General features: G+C 50.7%; 1 protein-coding gene across 1 annotated transcript in view; it reads right to left on the bottom strand.

Moving 5' to 3' along the window:
* LOC133119079 (transmembrane protein 178B) overlaps positions 1 to 19,127 on the bottom strand; it is a 27,722-nt gene extending 8,595 nt beyond the window's left edge. Inside the window, exons 1-3 of the mRNA XM_061229482.1 lie at positions 18,704 to 19,127; positions 17,275 to 18,045; positions 3,583 to 3,696 (exon numbers count right to left, since the gene is read on the bottom strand). Of these exons, the coding sequence (XP_061085466.1) occupies positions 3,583 to 3,696; positions 17,275 to 17,656 (496 nt within the window). The 5' untranslated portion in view covers positions 17,657 to 18,045; positions 18,704 to 19,127. The remainder of the gene's footprint in view (positions 1 to 3,582; positions 3,697 to 17,274; positions 18,046 to 18,703) is intronic.

Raw genomic sequence — 19,127 nt, 5'->3', positions numbered from 1 at the left:
CACTCACACACACACACACACACACACCCCCCACAAACACACACACGCACGTACGCACATATACACACACGTACACACACACACACACACGTGCTTTTCTATCTTTACAGGGACACACACATGTATGGTAGGAGGGAGTCAGAGGAGCTGCCACTCTAATGTCAGGACCCATAATTCTGGCCGTGATCCTCGCTGTAAAACTTCAGTGGTGACACTGAAGGGGTGCGAGGAGTCTGTCCCTGAGCGTTTCCACGGGCATATCGTCATTGTGGATGTGGATGTGGATGTGGATGTGGATGTGATTGTGGATGTGGATGTGGATGTGGATGTGGATGTGGATGTGGATGTGGATGTGGATGTGATTGTGGATGTGGATGTGGATGTGGATGTGGATGTGGAACGCTGCATTCCCCGCATGGCTCGCTGCTGTTGATTTAGCGAATGTCAGGCTCCGGTGGTGTGTGACACCACACATTCAATTAAAGCTGTCCGCTGGAGGAAGGAAGCCAAAGCAGAGAGAGGCTCCGTGCATCGCTGTCAGCTCTCAGCCCGGCTCTGACATCGGGAGAATTTTACGTACAGATTTGTGCTGCTTTGATTCTGCTCATCTGGCTGCTTTGCGTGCATTCACAAAGAAATAGCCTCTTCCAAATTCATCGCTCTGACATAAAACAGGACATCCAGCCTTCTGCATATTTAGACCTGGCTTCAGACCAGACTGCAGGGTGTGAATGTGTCTGCGGTCAGGGACGTGCTGCGTGTCCCTGTCTCTCCAGGACTGCAGTCAGGGACGTGCTGCGTGTCCCTGTCTCTCCAGGACTGCAGTCAGGGACGTGCTGCGTGTCCCTGTCTCTCCAGGACTGCGGTCAGGGACGTGCTGCGTGTCCCTGTCTCTCCAGGACTGCGGTCAGGGACGTGCTGCGTGTCCCTGTCTCTCCAGGACTGCGGTCAGGGACGTGCTGCGTGTCCCTGTCTCTCCAGGACTGCGGTCAGGGACGTGCTGCGTGTCCCTGTCTCTCCAGGACTGCGGTCAGGGACGTGCTGCGTGTCCCTGTCTCTCCAGGACTGCGGTCAGGGACGTGCTGCGTGTCCCTGTCTCTCCAGGACTGCAGTCAGGGACGTGCTGCGTGTCCCTGTCTCTCCAGGACTGCAGTCAGGGACGTGCTGCGTGTCCCTGTCTCTCCAGGACTGCGGTCAGGGACGTGCTGCGTGTCCCTGTCTCTCCAGGACTGCGGTCAGGGACGTGCTGCGTGTCCCTGTCTCTCCAGGACTGCGGTCAGGGACGTGCTGCGTGTCCCTGTCTCTCCAGGACTGCGGTCAGGGACGTGCTGCGTGTCCCTGTCTCTCCAGGACTGCGGTCAGGGACGTGCTGCGTGTCCCTGTCTCTCCAGGACTGCGGTCAGGGACGTGCTGGTTTCTACAGTAAGTTGCTGTTTCCGTGCGTGGCCGGTGCGGTTTGGGGTAAGAAAGCGCATTTCCACCATTACCTCACCACTCATCCTGGCCCTCGCTGCCTCGGGCGAGCTGACAGATTGAGGCCATCCGGCGTACAGCACGCTGCTGTCTGCACCGCTCCAACAGACCGGAGCTACTGGAGCTCATCCTAATGCCACGGCATTCCCGGAGTCATTAGGGCCAGGAGCAGCATTCCGAGCTGATGGCTGCTGGCCTCGCTGTCCAATTACGGAATGTTGGAACAGCGGGAACCTACTCCTCTAGAACCCCACTGTTACACCCATGCTCATATACTGTGATACCCATGCACTTTCTGAAGTAATATTTGAAGGACCATCATGCATCCAGTTTCAGATGATAGACACAGAAAGGGCACTAGATGATTATATCTGCAAGGGCTCTGCACAGATCTGAAACAGGTGATTAACTTATTTACTCTTCTGCTTCCAAGACAGGACGGAGACAACAGTGCTAATTAAAGCGCAGAGATAACACTGTTCTCACAGTTAGCATATCACACGTGCCAGCGTCAATAACATCATTATGTGTCCAGTAACATTCTGGAATCCTCAACAAAAACATTTTAGATGTGCAGAATACTGTAATGCAGGTGGGGATGTTGTGTGTTTCTGTGCGTGTCTGTGCTGGGCTGGTGGCGGTGATGTTGTGTGTTTCTGTGCGTGTCTGTGGTGGTGATGTTGTGTCTGTGGCGGTGATGTTGTGTGTTTCTGTGCGTGTCTGTGGTGGTGATGTTGCGTGTCTGTGGTGGTGATGTGTGTCAGTGCGTGTCTGTGGTGGTGATGTTGTGTGTCTGTGGTGGTGATGTTGCGTGTCTGCGTGTCTGTGGTGGTGATGTTGCGTGTCTGTGGTGGTGATGTTGTGTGTCTGCGTGTCTGTGGTGGTGATGTTGCGTGTCTGTGGTGGTGATGTTGCGTGTCTGTGGTGGTGATGTTGTGTGTGTGTGGTGGTGATGTTGTGTGTCTGTGGTGGTGATGTTGCGTGTCTGTGGTGGTGATGTTGCGTGTCTGTGGTGGTGATGTTGCGTGTCTGTGGTGGTGATGTTGCGTGTCTGTGGTGGTGATGTTGTGTGTCTGGTGGTGATGTTGCGTGTCTGTGGTGGTGATGTTGTGTGTCTGTGGTGGTGATGTTGCGTGTCTGTGGTGGTGATGTTGTGTGTCTGTGCGTGTCTGTGGTGGTGATGCTGTGTGTCTTGTGGTGATGTTGTGTGTCTGTGGTGGTGATGTTGTGTGTCTGTGGTGGTGATGTTGTGTGTCTGTGGTGGTGATGTTGCGTGTCTGTGGTGGTGATGTTGTGTGTCTGTGGTGGTGATGTTGTGTGTCTGTGGTGGTGATGTTGTGTGTCTGTGGTGGTGATGTTGCGTGTCTGTGGTGGTGATGTTGCGTGTCTGTGGTGGTGATGTTGCGTGTCTGTGGTGGTGATGTTGCGTGTCTGTGGTGGTGATGTTGCGTGTCTGTGGTGGTGATGTTGCGTGTCTGTGGTGGTGATGTTGTGTGTCTGCGTGTCTGTGGTGATGTTGTGTGTCTGTGGTGGTGATGTTGCGTGTCTGTGGTGATGTTGTGTGTCTGTGGTGATGTTGTGTGTCTGTGGTGATGTTGTGTGTCTGTGGTGGTGATGTTGTGTGTCTGTGGTGGTGATGTTGTGTGTCTGTGGTGATGTTGTCTGTGGTGGTGATGTTGTGTGTCTGTGGTGGTGATGTTGTGTGTCTGTGGTGGTGATGTTGCGTGTCTGTGGTGGTGATGTTGTGTGTCTGTGGTGGTGATGTTGCGTGTCTGTGGTGATGTTGTGTGTCTGTGGTGGTGATGTTGTGTGTCTGTGGTGGTGATGTTGTGTGTCTGTGGTGGTGATGTTGTGTGTCTGTGGTGGTGATGTTGCGTGTCTGTGGTGGTGATGTTGCGTGTCTGTGGTGGTGATGTTGTGTGTCTGTGGTGGTGATGTTGTGTGTCTGTGGTGGTGATGTTGTGTGTCTGTGGTGGTGATGTTGTGTGTCTGTGGTGGTGATGTTGCGTGTCTGTGGTGGTGATGTTGCGTGTCTGTGGTGGTGATGTTGCGTGTCTGTGGTGGTGGGTTAGGGTTAGTGCTGTGCTGTGCTGGCGGGCTCGGACTCACGCAGAGAGTGCCACTCATCCTGCTGGATGGTCTTGGTGATGTTGTAGGACAGGCTCTTGGGAATGGCTGCGGAGGTGTAGTGGTACTTGATGAAGGAGCATCTACTGATGGAGCCTGTGCAGAAACCACAGGGTAACGAGTCAACGTCAGGGAACGTCCAGGGAATGTACAGGGAACACACAGAACATACAGGGAACACAGGGAACACACAGAACGTCCAGGGAATGTACAGGGAACACACAGAACATACAGGGAACACACAGAACATACAGGGAGCACACAGAACATACAGGGAACACACTGGGAACAAACAGAACATACAGGGAGCACACAGAACGTACAGGAAACACACAGAACATACAGGAAACACACAGAGAATGTAGAAAGACTAGGTGGGGGGGGGTATTAGTGATGCCATCCTCTACTTGCACTCTTGTGTTTTTTTTTTTTAAGATATTTTTTAGGCCTTTTTCAGCTTTATTGGACAGTATAGTATAGAGAGACAGGTAGAATGGGAGCGAGAGAGAGGGAAAGACATGCGACAAATGTCAGACGGTCGGATTCAAACCGTCGACGTCGCGGCTCGCAATGAGCATGCGGTCAGTGCTCTACAGGCTGCGCCACCGAGACACCCCACTCTTGTGTTTTTATCATATCATTTTATCATTATTTTTGTTCTTCTTTTTTGGTGATTTGGAAACAGTAGAAATATTCACATGCATTTTAGAGCATTACACCAGAGGGTAACCAGGGAAACCGGACTCCTGCTCCTCAGGCCCAGAGCACGCTGAGCCAGGGTTACTAAAGGTCAGAGCCTCTCTCTCACTGCGCTTGGCAACCGAGGCCCCGGGGCCCCGCCTCCCCTGATGATCTCACCCAGAGACCGGATCCGCTTTCCTCGCTGCAGAGTGAATCCCTCCCCAGGCCCCTAACCCCTAATCACTATCCCCTAACCACTAACCCCTATCCCCTAACCACTAACCCCTAACCCCTAATCACTATCCCCTAACCCTTAACCCCTAATCACTATCCCCTAACCCCTAACCCCTATCCCCTAACCCTTAACCCCTAATCACTATCCCCTAACCACTAACCCCTAATCACTATCCCTTAACCCTGACAGTGTTCTGCTGCCTTGTCGCTTCCCTGTAAACGCTGTCAGCCCCTCTGCAGAGAATGACGTGGCCCTGCATACAGTATATTTCCCTCTGCAGAGGATGGCACTGCATGCAGTATATTTACAGTGCAGCGCATCACCATAACTCAGAGTGCTGCATGTTAATTAATGATCTGCGATGAAGTTTAATAACTGCTATTAGTGCAGAGCGAATGCAGCTTGTCAGTGGCAGATTTGTGACGGGGAGGTTGGACATTGTCAGTAGGTGTATTTCTGCGTGTTATCCATCGCCTCATATCCACTGCTGTACTCCATCATATTTTCTGGACATAATATTTGCTCTCCTGGTGTAAACGGAGGGGGTGTATGTTGTGCAGTGTTAACTATAAATATTTCTAAATTCTGCTCATGAAATTTGTGCAGTTGGCTAGTTGTGCCATTTTATTTTATGATACTGTTACTGTGCCACTTTAAAGTAATTTACGGACGTAATTGATGTAATTGGGATGAGGAAATGGAGGATGGTTCATCGTTAAGCACATAGCAGCCTGCAAAGCACTCCGTTTTGGCATCAGAATCGCACATAAAATCTTTGGAGATTAAAATAATTAAAACGGGAGATCTTGACCCAACAAAAATAATATTTACAAACAAATCGGCATGATTGCCTTTACAAAGAGTCTGAAGCAAGACGCAGCGGGGCACTGCAGGGTCACAGTTTCTCACTGCAGATTTGGGAGAATCTTTATTTTTACAGGACAACCTCTTTGAGCCGACACATTTGTGCCAGCATTTGTAAAACATGCACTCTCACTGCAGGTGAGCCCTAGTACAGCACATAATGAAATAGTAGACATTATATTAAATTACTGGCATTTGGCAGACGCTCTTATCCTGAGCAACGTACAGTTGATTAGACTAAGCAGGAGACAATCCTCCCCTGGAGCAATGTAGGGTTCAGGGCCTTGCTCAAGGACCCAACGGCTGTGCGGATCTTATTGTGGCTACACTGGGATTAGAACCACTGACCTTGCGTGTCCCAGGCATGTACCTTAACCACTACACTACAGGCCACCTCTACATGAGTAGGACTGGAGGCGGCACTGAATCTCCAGAGCTTTGTGACCAGCAGCTCTGAATGAGGAGCCTCCTTTCCATCCTTACTGTGCTTAAACGCTCTCTCAGGGTACATTTTATTTTCATTTACAGAGCATCTTACACATATCTTGAAAATGGGTAACATTCTGAAAGAATGGGGAAATAAATCTGTGTTCTTCCATGCCCTGCTACACTCTCTGTCCCAAAGTGCAATCGGGTTCGATGCAATCATGAAATTAATCATTCTTGCTGCCTTTTATTTCCTTTCGACTGTTGCTATTTTTCAGAGTAAGATAATGACATTGTGTCTTGGCTTGTTAAAATCCCTGCGACAGTTTTAATAAAGAGGAGATTTAAGTCACACTTTGTTGTGGCCTGAGAAATTACTAATGGACACTAAATTATCTGGAGAAAACCATTAATATCCATCTTCTCCTGCAGAGCCCAATCGCGCTGTATTTCTAACTTAAGTTCTGCTGGGGTCTCATTATTTTCTCTGTCAAACCCAGTGAGAAATAACTATCAGCACAGCTACACAATCCATCTGGAGCCGGCCTGCTGAGGGGCTGGGAGGGACTGGGAGGGGCTGGGAGGGGCTGGGAGGGACTGGGAGGGACTTGGATTGGCTGGGAGGGACTGGGAGGGGCTGGGAGGGACTGGGAGGGGCAGGCGTCTGTGCACCAGCTCCTCAAGCCCAAACAGTGGAGGTGCCTGCTTTCATAGTTCCACTCTGAATTTCACAGATGTGATTCCCGTGGCACTCGTGAGCTCTGTACTGAACGCTTCCTGTGTACGAGCTGTGTGAGCCCATGTTCAACAGGCTGAACCTCCACAGGAGCCAGAGCCCCGATGGATGAAGGCTGGGGTGGAAGACCTGTCCGTCTGTGATGATGGGCGGGTCAGAGCCGTGATGTCATCCCTGACTAACTGTGAATGGTGAGCCTCAGGCGTCTTCACGGGCAGAGACGACCCTCTGATGGAGACAGACAGAGGTATTCAGAACGGGTCACCAAGCGGTAATGAGTCACTGTGTCAGCGTGACAACAGGACCTCGTTAAAACAGAACGAGCACCGAGACATTTTAAATAACTGTCACCACTGGCCATATATGGGCAGCCGGGCGACAGGACGGAGCGCTGAACCACGCTGGACCTCAGTGCCGAGATTCCTCCTCCATCTTGGATCAGATCATGCATTCTGCCTGGGCGGGCTGTCAGGCTCTTTCTCTTAATTAGCTGTGAAACTCATCCTCCCTGGGCTCTAATTCATCTCTCCTGTGCAATCAAGCACTCTGCAAGTGAGACGTGCTTCTAAGGTGTTTGACAAGTCAATAAAGCCATCAGATTATCAGGCATCTGGAAGTGTTCCATAGCAAAGAAATGCATATAAATATATACGTGTGTATGAAGTAGTGTCAGAGACTGAATACTCACATTCTACCAGCATCGCTGGCTCCTCTGATGTAAGAGAAGTCAGTCGCGGGTGATTTACAGGTGTATGCTGGTTTGGTTTTGTATTTAAATCATTCCTGTCATGACATGATATTGCATCTAAAATGGGTGCTGGAACACTCCAATCCCTGACACAGTCAGATATACATACCCGGGGCTGGAAAATGATCCGTCTGTCTGTCTGTCTGTCTGTCTGTCTGTATGTCTGTCTGTCCTGTACCCTGTGAGGAATGACTGATCATCAAAAACAGCCTCCTCTGTGCCCCTGGGCCAGCAAGCACTACAAAGCAGTTCCGGTGTAAATCCATCTGGAGTCATCTGGAGAACTTTGACATTGCAAATTCATACAAACACTATTAATAATAAACACCCACACAGCGTCCCAGGGCACAGACCAGAGGGCAGAAGGGCATTAGGGTAAGCTAGCTGGGGCACTAACACAGACCAGGGGGCAGAAGAGGCATTGGGGTGAGCTAGCCGGGGCACTAACACAGCCCAGAGGGCAGAAGGGCATTAGGGTAAGCTAGCCAGGGCGCTAACACAGCCCAGAGGGCAGAAGGGCATTAGGGTAAGCTAGCTGGGGCACTAACACAGACCAGGGGGCAGAAGAGGCATTGGGGTGAGCTAGCCGGGGCACTAACACAGCCCAGAGGGCAGAAGGGCATTAGGGTAAGCTAGCCAGGGCGCTAACACAGCCCAGAGGGCAGAAGGGCATTAGGGTAAGCTAGCCGGGGCGCTAACACAGCCCAGAGGGCAGAAGGGCATTAGGGTAAGCTAGCTGGGGCGCTAACACAGCCCAGAGGGCAGAAGGGCATTAGGGTAAGCTAGCCGGGGCGCTAACACAGCCCAGAGGGCAGAAGGGCATTAGGGTAAGCTAGCCGGGGCGCTAACACAGCCCAGAGGGCAGAAGGGCATTAGGGTAAGCTAGCCGGGGCACTAACACAGCCCAGAGGGCAGAAGAGGCATTAGGGTAAGCTAGCCAGGGCGCTAACACAGCCCAGAGGGCAGAAGGGCATTAGGGTAAGCTAGCCGGGGCGCTAACACAGCCCAGAGGGCAGAAGGGCATTAGGGTAAGCTAGCTGGGGCGCTAACACAGCCCAGAGGGCAGAAGGGCATTAGGGTAAGCTAGCCGGGGCGCTAACACAGCCCAGAGGGCAGAAGGGCATTAGGGTAAGCTAGCCGGGGCGCTAACACAGCCCAGAGGGCAGAAGGGCATTAGGGTAAGCTAGCCGGGGCGCTAACACAGCCCAGAGGGCAGAAGGGCATTAGGGTAAGCTAGCCGGGGCGCTAACACAGCCCAGAGGGCAGAAGGGCATTAGGGTAAGCTAGCCGGGGCGCTAACACAGCCCAGAGGGCAGAAGGGCATTAGGGTAAGCTAGCTGGGGCACTAATGCAGCCCAGAGGGGCGTGTGCTTCCGATGGTCTCAGGCTGCAGAACTGAGTGTTTAATTAAGTAAACAGCTGCAGAACTGGCCATGGTTTCGCCCGGAGACGATTTGGCAGAATCCCATCCAGAATGTTATGCCATCCTCGTAAAATCAGATTTTTTACGCCTCTGCATCTTCTATTCTTAACCTCCATTTGGCACAGATGGTGCATGTGGCATCCAAATAATATCTGCCCAAAAAGCCAAAAAAAACCCAGACACACAGGAGAGGAAATCAAATGGCCGACTTCAAACTTTTGTGTTTTCATGGTTGCTTCATAACATCAGACCTCTATTGATCCTTGCTCTTTGTATCTTTCATGTAATGTAATGTGATAATGTAAAGTTAAAATCATGCTCTCTGGGGCTTTCTCTGCTGCACAATGATTTAATATTTGTTCTGTGTAACTGAATTGTACATTTTGCAAAAGATTAAATGCATAACATAAATCTTTGGGGGAGTGAGGAAGATAAAATGATATTCTGGCTATTTTATAATCTTTCGTTTATTCACTCTTCATAGGTGCAGGTGATAGTACACACAGCTGGCCAGTAAAGATGACGATTACAGTAAGTGGGACATTCATAACATTTAATAACCCTGAAGCAATGGCTTCATCTTAAACCTGCTCGCTCTGCTGCGGTGACTTCAGGGAATGCGTGTGGGTGAGGAAGGTTGGGCAGATTCAGGGTCCTGTGCGTTTCGCTGGTGTGATGATGTAGGGGATATGGCCAGAACACTGGGGTTAACACCCTCCTCTTTCACAAAGTGCCCTTCAATCTTTACCCATCAGAGAGAGTCGAGGCCTTGGTTTAACTCTCACCCAGAAGACAGGGATATGGAGCATTGATCGTCTGGGTGTCACTGTGGATATTGGCAGAATGTTTGTTTTCCTCCAAAAAGGTAATAATAAAATGAAATGTATAAATGCATAATGTTTATATGTGCAGTGTATTTTGGGTTAGGGTTGGAAAGGTTAGGCAGCTTGGGTTATGGTTGGGGTTGGGAAGGTTGGGCAGATTGGGTTAGGGTGAGGAAGGTTGGGCGGTTTGGGTTAGGGTGAGGAAGGTTGGGCAGATTGGGTTAGGGTGAGGATGGTTGGGCAGATTGGGTTAGGGTGAGGAAGGTTGGGCGGTTTGGGTTAGGGTGAGGAAGGTTGGGCAGATTGGGTTAGGGTGAGGAAGGTTGGGCGGTTTGGGTTAGGGTGAGGAAGGTTGGGCAGATTGGGTTAGGGTGAGGAAGGTTGGGCAGATTGGGTTAGGGTAAGGAAGGTTGGGCGGTTTGGGTTAGGGTGAGGAAGGTTGGGCAGATTGGGTTAGGGTGAGGAAGGTTGGGCAGATTGGGTTAGGGTGAGGAAGGTTGGGCGGTTTGGGTTAGCTGAGGAAGGTTGGGCAGATTGGCTGAGGGTGAGGATGGTTGGGCAGATTGGGTTAGGGTGAGGAAGGTTGGGCAGATTGGGTTAGGGTGAGGAAGGTTGGGCAGATTGGGTTAGGTGAGGAAGGTTGGGCAGATTGGGTTAGGTGAGGAAGGTTGGGCAGATTGGGTGAGGGTGAGGAAGGTTGGGCAGATTGGGTTAGGTGAGGAAGGTTGGGCGGTTTGGGTTAGGGTGAGGAAGGTTGGGCAGATTGGGTGAGGGTGAGGAAGGTTGGGCAGATTGGGTGAGGGTGAGGAAGGTTGGGCAGATTGGGTTAGGGTGAGGAAGGTTGGGCAGATTGGGTTAGGTGAGGAAGGTTGGGCAGATTGGGTGAGGGTGAGGAAGGTTGGGCAGATTGGGTTAGGTGAGGAAGGTTGGGCGGTTTGGGTTAGGGTGAGGAAGGTTGGGCAGATTGGGTTAGGGTGAGGAAGGTTGGGCAGATTGGGTTAGGTGAGGAAGGTTGGGCAGATTGGGTGAGGGTGAGGAAGGTTGGGCAGATTGGGTTAGGGTGAGGAAGGTTGGGCAGATTGGGTTAGGTGAGGAAGGTTGGGCAGATTGGGTGAGGGTGAGGAAGGTTGGGCAGATTGGGTTAGGTGAGGAAGGTTGGGCGGTTTGGGTTAGGTGAGGAAGGTTGGGCGGTTTGGGTTAGGGTGAGGAAGGTTGGGCAGATTGGGTTAGGTGAGGAAGGTTGGGCAGATTGGGTTAGGTGAGGAAGGTTGGGCAGATTGGGTTAGGTGAGGAAGGTTGGGCAGATTGGGTTAGGTGAGGAAGGTTGGGCAGATTGGGTTAGGTGAGGAAGGTTGGGCAGATTGGGTTAGGTGAGGAAGGTTGGGCAGATTGGGTTAGGTGAGGAAGGTTGGGCAGATTGGGTGAGGGTGAGGACGGTTGGGCAGATGGATGTGGAGATGGGCTGCGTTGTGGAGCTCCGATGCTTCAGCAGATAAAATGTGCTGCTCGGGCTTTGATTCCTGCACATATATGTGTGTGTCTTCAGTGTGTGTGTGTGTGTGTATGTGTGTGTGTGAAGCTGTGTGTGTGTGTGTATCTGTGTGTGTGTTCAGTGTGAAGCTGGGTGTGTGTGAGTGTGTGTGTGTGTGTTCAGTGTCAAGCTGGGTGTGTGTGAGTGTTCAGTGTGTGTGTGAGTGTGGAAATTGGAATGTAAATTGTGGTTGGGCTGTCAGAGCAACGTGTGTGATTGATATCTGTGCCATTATTATTTATTGTTGCTCTGTATTTGCCTGCTGGAGTGGGTGTGGACTCATTATTCAGCATCGACACTCTGTCTGCAGTCCTCACTGGTCATTTTCCTCTTTCCTCTGTGTGTGTGTGTGTGTGTGTGTGTGAGAGTGAGAGAGACAGTGTGTGTGTGTGTGTGTGTGTGTGAGTGTGTGTGTGTGCGAGTGTGTGAGTGAGTGAGTGAGTGAGTGTGTGTAATGTAGACTGTACAGGCTGAAGGAGGTCTGTAAGCATGAATTCAAGATAATCTCACATCATATGAGCAATACCAGCAGATTTACAAATAACCAGGTCAACAATGTGATACTGACTTCTAACCCCCTATGTACTTCTAAAACAACATATCCAATCCGCACCGATGCCTATAATTTATTATTGGGCCCGTAGGACCACTGTACTGTGGCACAACGACTGATCAAGCCACTTAAAAAGACACACCATTCTTCCCTGAAGACTCTCGTCAGACAAACAGACTGGTATGAACACACACGTAAGGCAGGCTGATGCTGTTGGGCCTGTACTGACCGTAGGTGCTCATTTATTCTTATTGAAACTTTGTGTGGTGGAAAGGTGCTTTCATTAGAGGTGTGTGCCTCATTAAATGCACCTGTCCTTTTCATACACAGACTAAGAGAGAGAGAGTGTGTGTGCTAGTTTGCATTAGTAATTAGCAGTTTATATAGGCGTGCTCAGAGCGACGCTATATAACAGTGGAATTGTTTGCAATTCGGCAGAAAAGTGCATTTTTTCCAGTTTATATAGGGTTAGGTTGTGAGAGTGTGTATGTGTGTGAGAGTGTGTGTGTGTGAGAGTGTGTGTGAGAGTGTGTGAGAGTGTGTGAGAGTGTGTCTATATGTGAGAGTGTGAGAGTGTGTCTGTATGTGTGTGTTAGTGAGTGTGTGTGTGTCTGTGTGTGTGTGTATGTGTGTGAGTCTGTGTGTGTGTGGGTATGTGTCTGTGTGTGTGTGTGTGCGTGTGTGTGTGTGGGTATGTGTCTGTGTGTGTCTGTGTGTGTGTGTGAGAGTGTGTGAGAGTGTGAGAGAGAGTGTGTCTGTATATGTGAGAGTGTGTGAGAGTGTGTCTGTATGTGTGTGTGTGTGGGTATGTGTCTGTGTCTGTGTGTGTGTGTGTGTGTGTGTGTGTCTGTGTGTGTGTGTGTGTGTGTGAGAGTGTGTGAGAGTGTGTGAGAGTGTGTGAGAGTGTGAGAGAGAGTGTGTCTGTATATGTGAGTGTGAGAGTGTGTCTGTATGTGTGTGTGTGAGTGTATGTCTGTATGTGTGTGTTAGTGAGTGTGTGTGTGTGTGTGTGTGTGTGTCTGTGTGTGTCTGTGTGTGTGTGTGAGAGTGTGTGTGAGAGTGTGTGAGAGTGTGAGAGAGAGTGTGTCTGTATATGTGAGTGTGTGAGAGTGTGTCTGTATGTGTGTGTGTGAGTGTATGTCTGTATGTGTGTGTTAGTGAGTGTGTGTGTGTGTGTGTGTGTGTGTCTGTGTGTGTCTGTGTGTGTGTGTGAGAGTGTGTGTGTGTGTGTGTGTGAGATGGATGATATGACTGTTCTGTTTTAAATCACATCAGTGCATAAATGAATGCACTGTACACTCATTGGTTCCTAAAGGAATGCGCTTCATTCAAGGGCTGTTTGTCTGGGAGCTTTCACACTTCAGAGATCCTTTTTCAGGGACTGTAGTTAAAATAAAAACACAAGGTTGTTCTTTTAGTGCTGTACTCATGGGTTTATAGCACTCCACTGATGTACTCATGGGTGCATAGCACTCCACTGAACCCCCAACGTACTGAGGCCCTCTTTAACAATCACTGCTTTCACTCACACACACATCTATACACACGCACACACACACTCACACACACATCTATACACACCTGTCAAAAACACTGCTTCTGGAGAGTGGACAGAACATCTGTCATCTGCAGATCGCCAAAACTACACGCTGAGGCCTGACTCACTGGCCCGTTTCTGCTCTTATTGAAAGGAGGGGTTGAGCTGGAGAGGAAGAGGAGGGATGAAGAGTGCCTCTGTGCTCACACAGTGGGCACTAAACGCAGAGATGCCCTGAGACGCTCCATTCAGCCCTGCACCCAGAATCTTAAGCAGCAGCACAGAAACGCTCCTGTTAGTCCTCCTCCTCCCCTACACTACCAGCGCACCTGTCTCCAGCTCTGAATACAGCCCCTCTCACATGGGCCAGGAGACATCATCTGCATTCCACACATCACAATGGAGCGCATGTGTGAACAGACACACACATCTACACACACTCACGCACACACACACAGACACACACACACACACACACACTCACACACAGAGAAACATACATCTGGGCTGTAAATACAACACAATGGAGCGCATGTGTGAACAGACACACACATCTACACACACTCACGCACACACACACACACACACACTCACACACAGAGAAACATTCATCTGTACTGTAAATACAACACAATGGAGCGCATGTGTGAACAGACACACACATCTACACACAATTACGCACACACACACGCACACACACATACACACACACACACACACACTCACGCACACACACTCACGCACAGACTCACACACACATACACACACAGACACACACATACATACACACAGAGACACACACACACACTCACGCACAGGCTCACACAGACACACACACACATACATTCACACAGAGACACACACACACACAGACACAGACACACACGCACACACGCACATACACACACAGTCAGCAGGTTGTAGGCTTTAATCCACAGTGGGTCTGCTGCTTTGCCCTGGAGAGGTTTTGAGCCTAACTGGCGTAAGACAGCCACAGCCACATAAGAGGTTTGGTAAGTAACTGTACAGAAAAACAGCTTAATTATAAAATGTACAGGGCATTTTCACACATAATCAGGTGTGACGGCCAGGCCGTTTCTCCACTGAGAGAATCAGGCAGGTAGAACCTTACATCCCCTTTTCACCAAAGCACACTCTCCACACACTGTGTGATGATGAACACATCACTGAGCGGACTGCTGATGACACTCTCTCCACACACCAGGAGTGTAACTACAGCTATTTTATACATGAACCCCCCCTCCTGTCCCCTCCTCTCCCCTCCTCTCTCCTCTCCTCTCCCCTCCTCTCTCCTCTCTCCCCTCCTCTCTCCTCTCCTCTCCCCCTCTCTCCCCCTGCACTCTGGTGGGTCTGAATGGCCCTACATCAGCTCACAGTGATTGACAATGTCTGATTGGCTCACAGTGATTGGCCATGTCTGATTGGCTCACAGTGATTGGCCATATTTCTGCACCAATGCCAACGCAAGCAACGGCACCGCTGCCACCAATCACAGCCCTGCTCACCTTGTTACCATGGAGATGTGACAGCTGCTTTCAGTGAGAGAGCTGTGTGTGTATGTGTGGTGGGGGGGGGGGGGGGGGGGGGGGCGCTCAATGACTTTTCGAAACGCTTCGCAGAGAAAAGCCATTTCCTCTGAGGTACAGCTGCACACCAACACTGCTGCCTACATATCCCACTGGAACCACACCAACTACACATCCCACTGGAACCACACCAACACTGCTGCCTACACATCCCACTGGAACCACACCAACACTGCTGCCTACACATCCCACTGGAACCACACCAACACTGCTGCCTACACATCCCACTGGAACCACACCAACACTGCTGCCTACACATCCCACTGGAACCACACCAACACTGCTGCCTACATATCCCACTGGAACCACACCAACACTGCTGCCTACACATCCCACTGGAACCACACCAACACTGCTGCCTACACATCCCACTGGAACCACACCAACACTGCTGCCTACATATAGTGTGTGTGTGTGTGTGTGTGTGTGTGTGCTGTCAGAGTGTGTACGTGTGTGTGTGTGTGTGCGTGTGCTGTCAGAGTGTGTACGTGTGTGTGTGTGTGTGCGTGTGCTGTTGGGGTGTGTACGTGTGTGTGTGCTGTCAGAGTGTGTGTGTGTGTGTGTGTGTGTGTGAGTGTGTGTGTACGTGTGTGTGTGTGTGTGTGCTGTCAGAGTGTGTACGTGTGTGTGTGTGTGTGCGTGTGCTGTCAGAGTGTGTACGTGTGTGTGTGTGTGTGCGTGTGCTGTTGGGGTGTGTACGTGTGTGTGTGCTGTCAGAGTGTGTGTGTGTGTGTGTGTGTGTGTGTGCTGTCGGAGTGTGTACGTGTGTGTGTGTGTGTGTGCTGTCAGAGTGTGTACGTGTGTGTGTGTGTGTGTGTGTGTGTGTGTGTGTGTGCTGTCAGAGTGTGTACGTGTGTGTGTGTGTGTGTGTGTGTGCGTGTGCTGTTTGGGTGTGTACGTGTGTGTGTGTGTGCTGTCAGAGTGTGTACGTGTGTGTGTGTGTGTGTGTGTGCTGTCAGAGTGTGTACGTGTGTGTGTGTGTGTGTGTGTGCTGTCAGAGTGTGTACGTGTGTGTGTGTGTGTGTGTGTGCTGTCAGAGTGTGTACGTGTGTGTGTGTTTTGAGTGTGGATATCTCCAGAGAAGTTGCCCTCTTCTCACCTCTGGATCGTCCTGCCCTCACCTGTGTGCGGTTGCTTGGCAACACTCCTCCTGAGTAAGATCCTGAACAGGTGAGGAGCGAGACTATTAAACATTCATGTGCTGAACATTTCAAACTTTAAAACATACACTTCCTCACCCTCAGTTTCAGTTTACACAGATATCACCCAACAGCTGTCTCTCTGTCTCTCTCTCTGTCTGTCTCTCTCCCTCTCTCTCTCTCTCCCTCTCCCCCTCTCTCATTTGCTCAGGTGGTATTGGAGTCATGAGTGGAGAGTGCACTCTGTCCTCTGCATATCAGGTTGTTCTCAGCAGGCCTGGATAAAATGTGCACATACTGTTCTGTACTGAGAGTCTGGTGTGCTGGAACCTATGAAATACTGTGAATAATATCAGAGGTGCAACCCCCGCCTGGCGCTCTTGGTGGGCTCAGTGGCGTCAGCACATCCACTCAGTACAGAATCAGAACTGAAGCAGAACTGGGCGTTTCATTAGTGGAGCGTTCACGTGCCCGTGGGGGGGGGGGGGGGGGGGGTACTGATGTGTCGCTCTGTCTCATTGGGGTGCTGCTCATCGCCCCCCAGGTGTCTCGAGGGGAGGGGGGACACATGGCGGGGGGGGGGGGGGGGCAGAGCTAGGCAGGCGGGGGGGTGTGACGGCCACACAAACTCTAAACCTGTGCAGGGAGGAGATGCCCCTGGCAGGGGACCGTGCTCATGGACAAACCTGACAGCAGAGCAGGTGCCGATGATTCCCACTGATCACATGACCACACATTCTGGGATACCCACTAATCCGGCTTTAAAATGGTAACCGTTATTACCGCTGAAACAGCACACTCTGGCCCACAGCTGCACCTCTGCAACTCCAGTCTAAACCTGCGCCTAATTAAACCTGCGCCTCATTAGTGTCTGCGTTCATTTTCTGCCTGAGTGGATAATGGCAGTGGCAACCCTTAGATTTTCCACAGTCAGGGCGCTCCGTGAAGCAGGATCAGTGTGCACACCTGTTAGCGTGTCTGGCACACCTGTTAGCGTGTCTGTGAAGACTGCAGACGTGCACCTGTCCTGCATGTGTCCTTCTACAGGTCCAACTAAAGAGCAGCATCGTGTTTAAAGCCACTTTGGGTCCCCCTGTGCAATCAAGCCACGCAATTGATACAATTTTGATTCAAATATTGATTTATTCTCCACTCCATACGGACTGAGGTCGCTATACTGTTTACGTATACACCGTGCTTGAATCATGTTGTTAGAACTCAAAATGGTGATGCGCAGTAACTGTCAATCAAATGCGCCTTCATTCTGCATGCCCAGCAGCAGGCTCCTCTAGTGTATCCTGCCGGGGCTGTAGTTCAGCCGACCGAACAAACCAAACAACATGCGGAAACGAACGAGCGGCTGCTCATACCTTTCCGAATCAGGTCCTCGACGTCGTCGTCGAAGCCGCGGCGGTGGCATTTGCTCCACAGGCCCATGTTGCTGGAGTTATAGTGCCTGCTGCACTCGTCCGCGGCGCTCAGGGCGAACAGCTGCCGGCGGCTGCGCGCGAGCAGCAGCTTCTCCTCCCAGCGGTCCAGCCTCGGCCTGCTGGCGCGCAGCGGGAGGCTGTTATTGGGGATGTATATGAACCCCGGGTCGTTCCTGCGGCTGCTGAAGCTCCGGCACCGCGCCTTGTACCTCCGGGCGTCCGTCTCGTACCAGTGGTCGGAGCAGATCGCGACCGCCAGCATCCCCAGGGCGCAGAGCGAGAGTGAGAGGCCGGCGTAGAGAAGCAGCTTCCCGGCAGCCATGCTGGCGTCTCTCAGCGCCGCATCAGCGCCGCGACACACGGACAGCTCCCCGGACGCACACCCGCATCGAATTACCCACTTTTCATCACCTCAGGGGACCAGCTGGAACGGCATTATCCGGGCAGGCTGCATTCACGCCACGTTAAGGCGAGCCGGGACCAGACATGTATGTGTTCGGCGCTCGTTAGTCCGTCTTGTAGCTCTGTATTTTTTTAGAGCGAAAGAGGGAGAGGGAGAGCTGCAGCGGTTGCTCGCCGAGTGAAAAAGATGCTTATCTCATTCCTCATCTCTCGTCCGTCCGTCGTCCTTCCCTTGCGGTCCGTTTGAATATGGCGAGACGGGCAAATCCAGACGCATGGCTTTAAAAGCCTCCTTCGTGCAGACAGACCCTTGGAAGAGAAAAGGAGGCGAGCACATTAGCAGGTCTGTTATTTGACTTTCGCTGCTTCTGGTTCTAGTCTCAGGTTTAACACGTGCACGCTCGTCATGCCTGCAAACGTTAGCCTTTAATGCCCAGCGAATTCATATGCTTTCTCCGGGGATGCATCGTCAATTGCGTGTCATCTGTATGGATCTACATTTCCGGTGCTTGATGAAAATACTGTCCATAACCATTCTGGCGACATCAAGTATCAGTGACACGAAACACGGGTTGTTGTGAAGCGATACTCACCCACCCCACCCCGCGTCAATATAGATATGCAGCCTATTTAAAGTCTCGTTTTCGTACCGTTTCTCTTTTTGATCCGTTTGCTTGGTGTATAGCCGTATGAGGTGATCTTGAAACACGTTTGCACTCGCATGAATATGGCAAACAAATATGGCTATTTGGCGTAGCCTATGGCGTAGGATGCATGACATGGTACCGTGGAGATTCTGCATCCATTACTGTGCATGGCTTCTGGAACGCATTATGACTGTTTGCCTGTTATTAAAATCTGAAATCGCTTGAACACGCAGATTTAGATGCGACAATAAATACAACACTCCTGCTGTGCAATGCTCTACCTATTCGGTAGTACCTCACATAGACATCATAATACTTACCGCCTAGAAGAAAATGTTGAATGTCAGGCCTGGATATTATGAAGATTTTTGAAGAAACTTGTTCGTACTAGAGTCTCGCCTTCTTCTCTAAGATATGTCTATTCCACAATGGCTCAAATCAATGATATTTAATTCAATTGTATCACATCCCACCAAGTCGTCTAAACAATGGATTATGTTTACATGCTTTAATAAGATATACGAAAATCGACATAGCTCTGTTGTAAACGATAAAGATAGGGCGAAAAAACAGTCGTGGATGGTCACCCCAGAAACGGACAGTATTTTAAAACGCAGTTTCTTCGTTATTTCACGAGAAAGCTGGCTTGTCCGCAGGTCCGATTTTGTTGCGCAAAAAAACGGAGAAACTGGAGAAATATATATTTTTTATCATGTGACGTTAAACCTCGCAGCTCGACTCCCC

This window comes from Conger conger, chromosome 19 (genome assembly GCF_963514075.1).
Source record: "Conger conger chromosome 19, fConCon1.1, whole genome shotgun sequence".
In the NCBI taxonomy this organism is placed as follows: domain Eukaryota; kingdom Metazoa; phylum Chordata; class Actinopteri; order Anguilliformes; family Congridae; genus Conger; species Conger conger.
The sequence above is the reverse complement of the archived record's forward strand: the minus strand, read 5'-3'. Positions and strand labels throughout refer to the sequence as shown.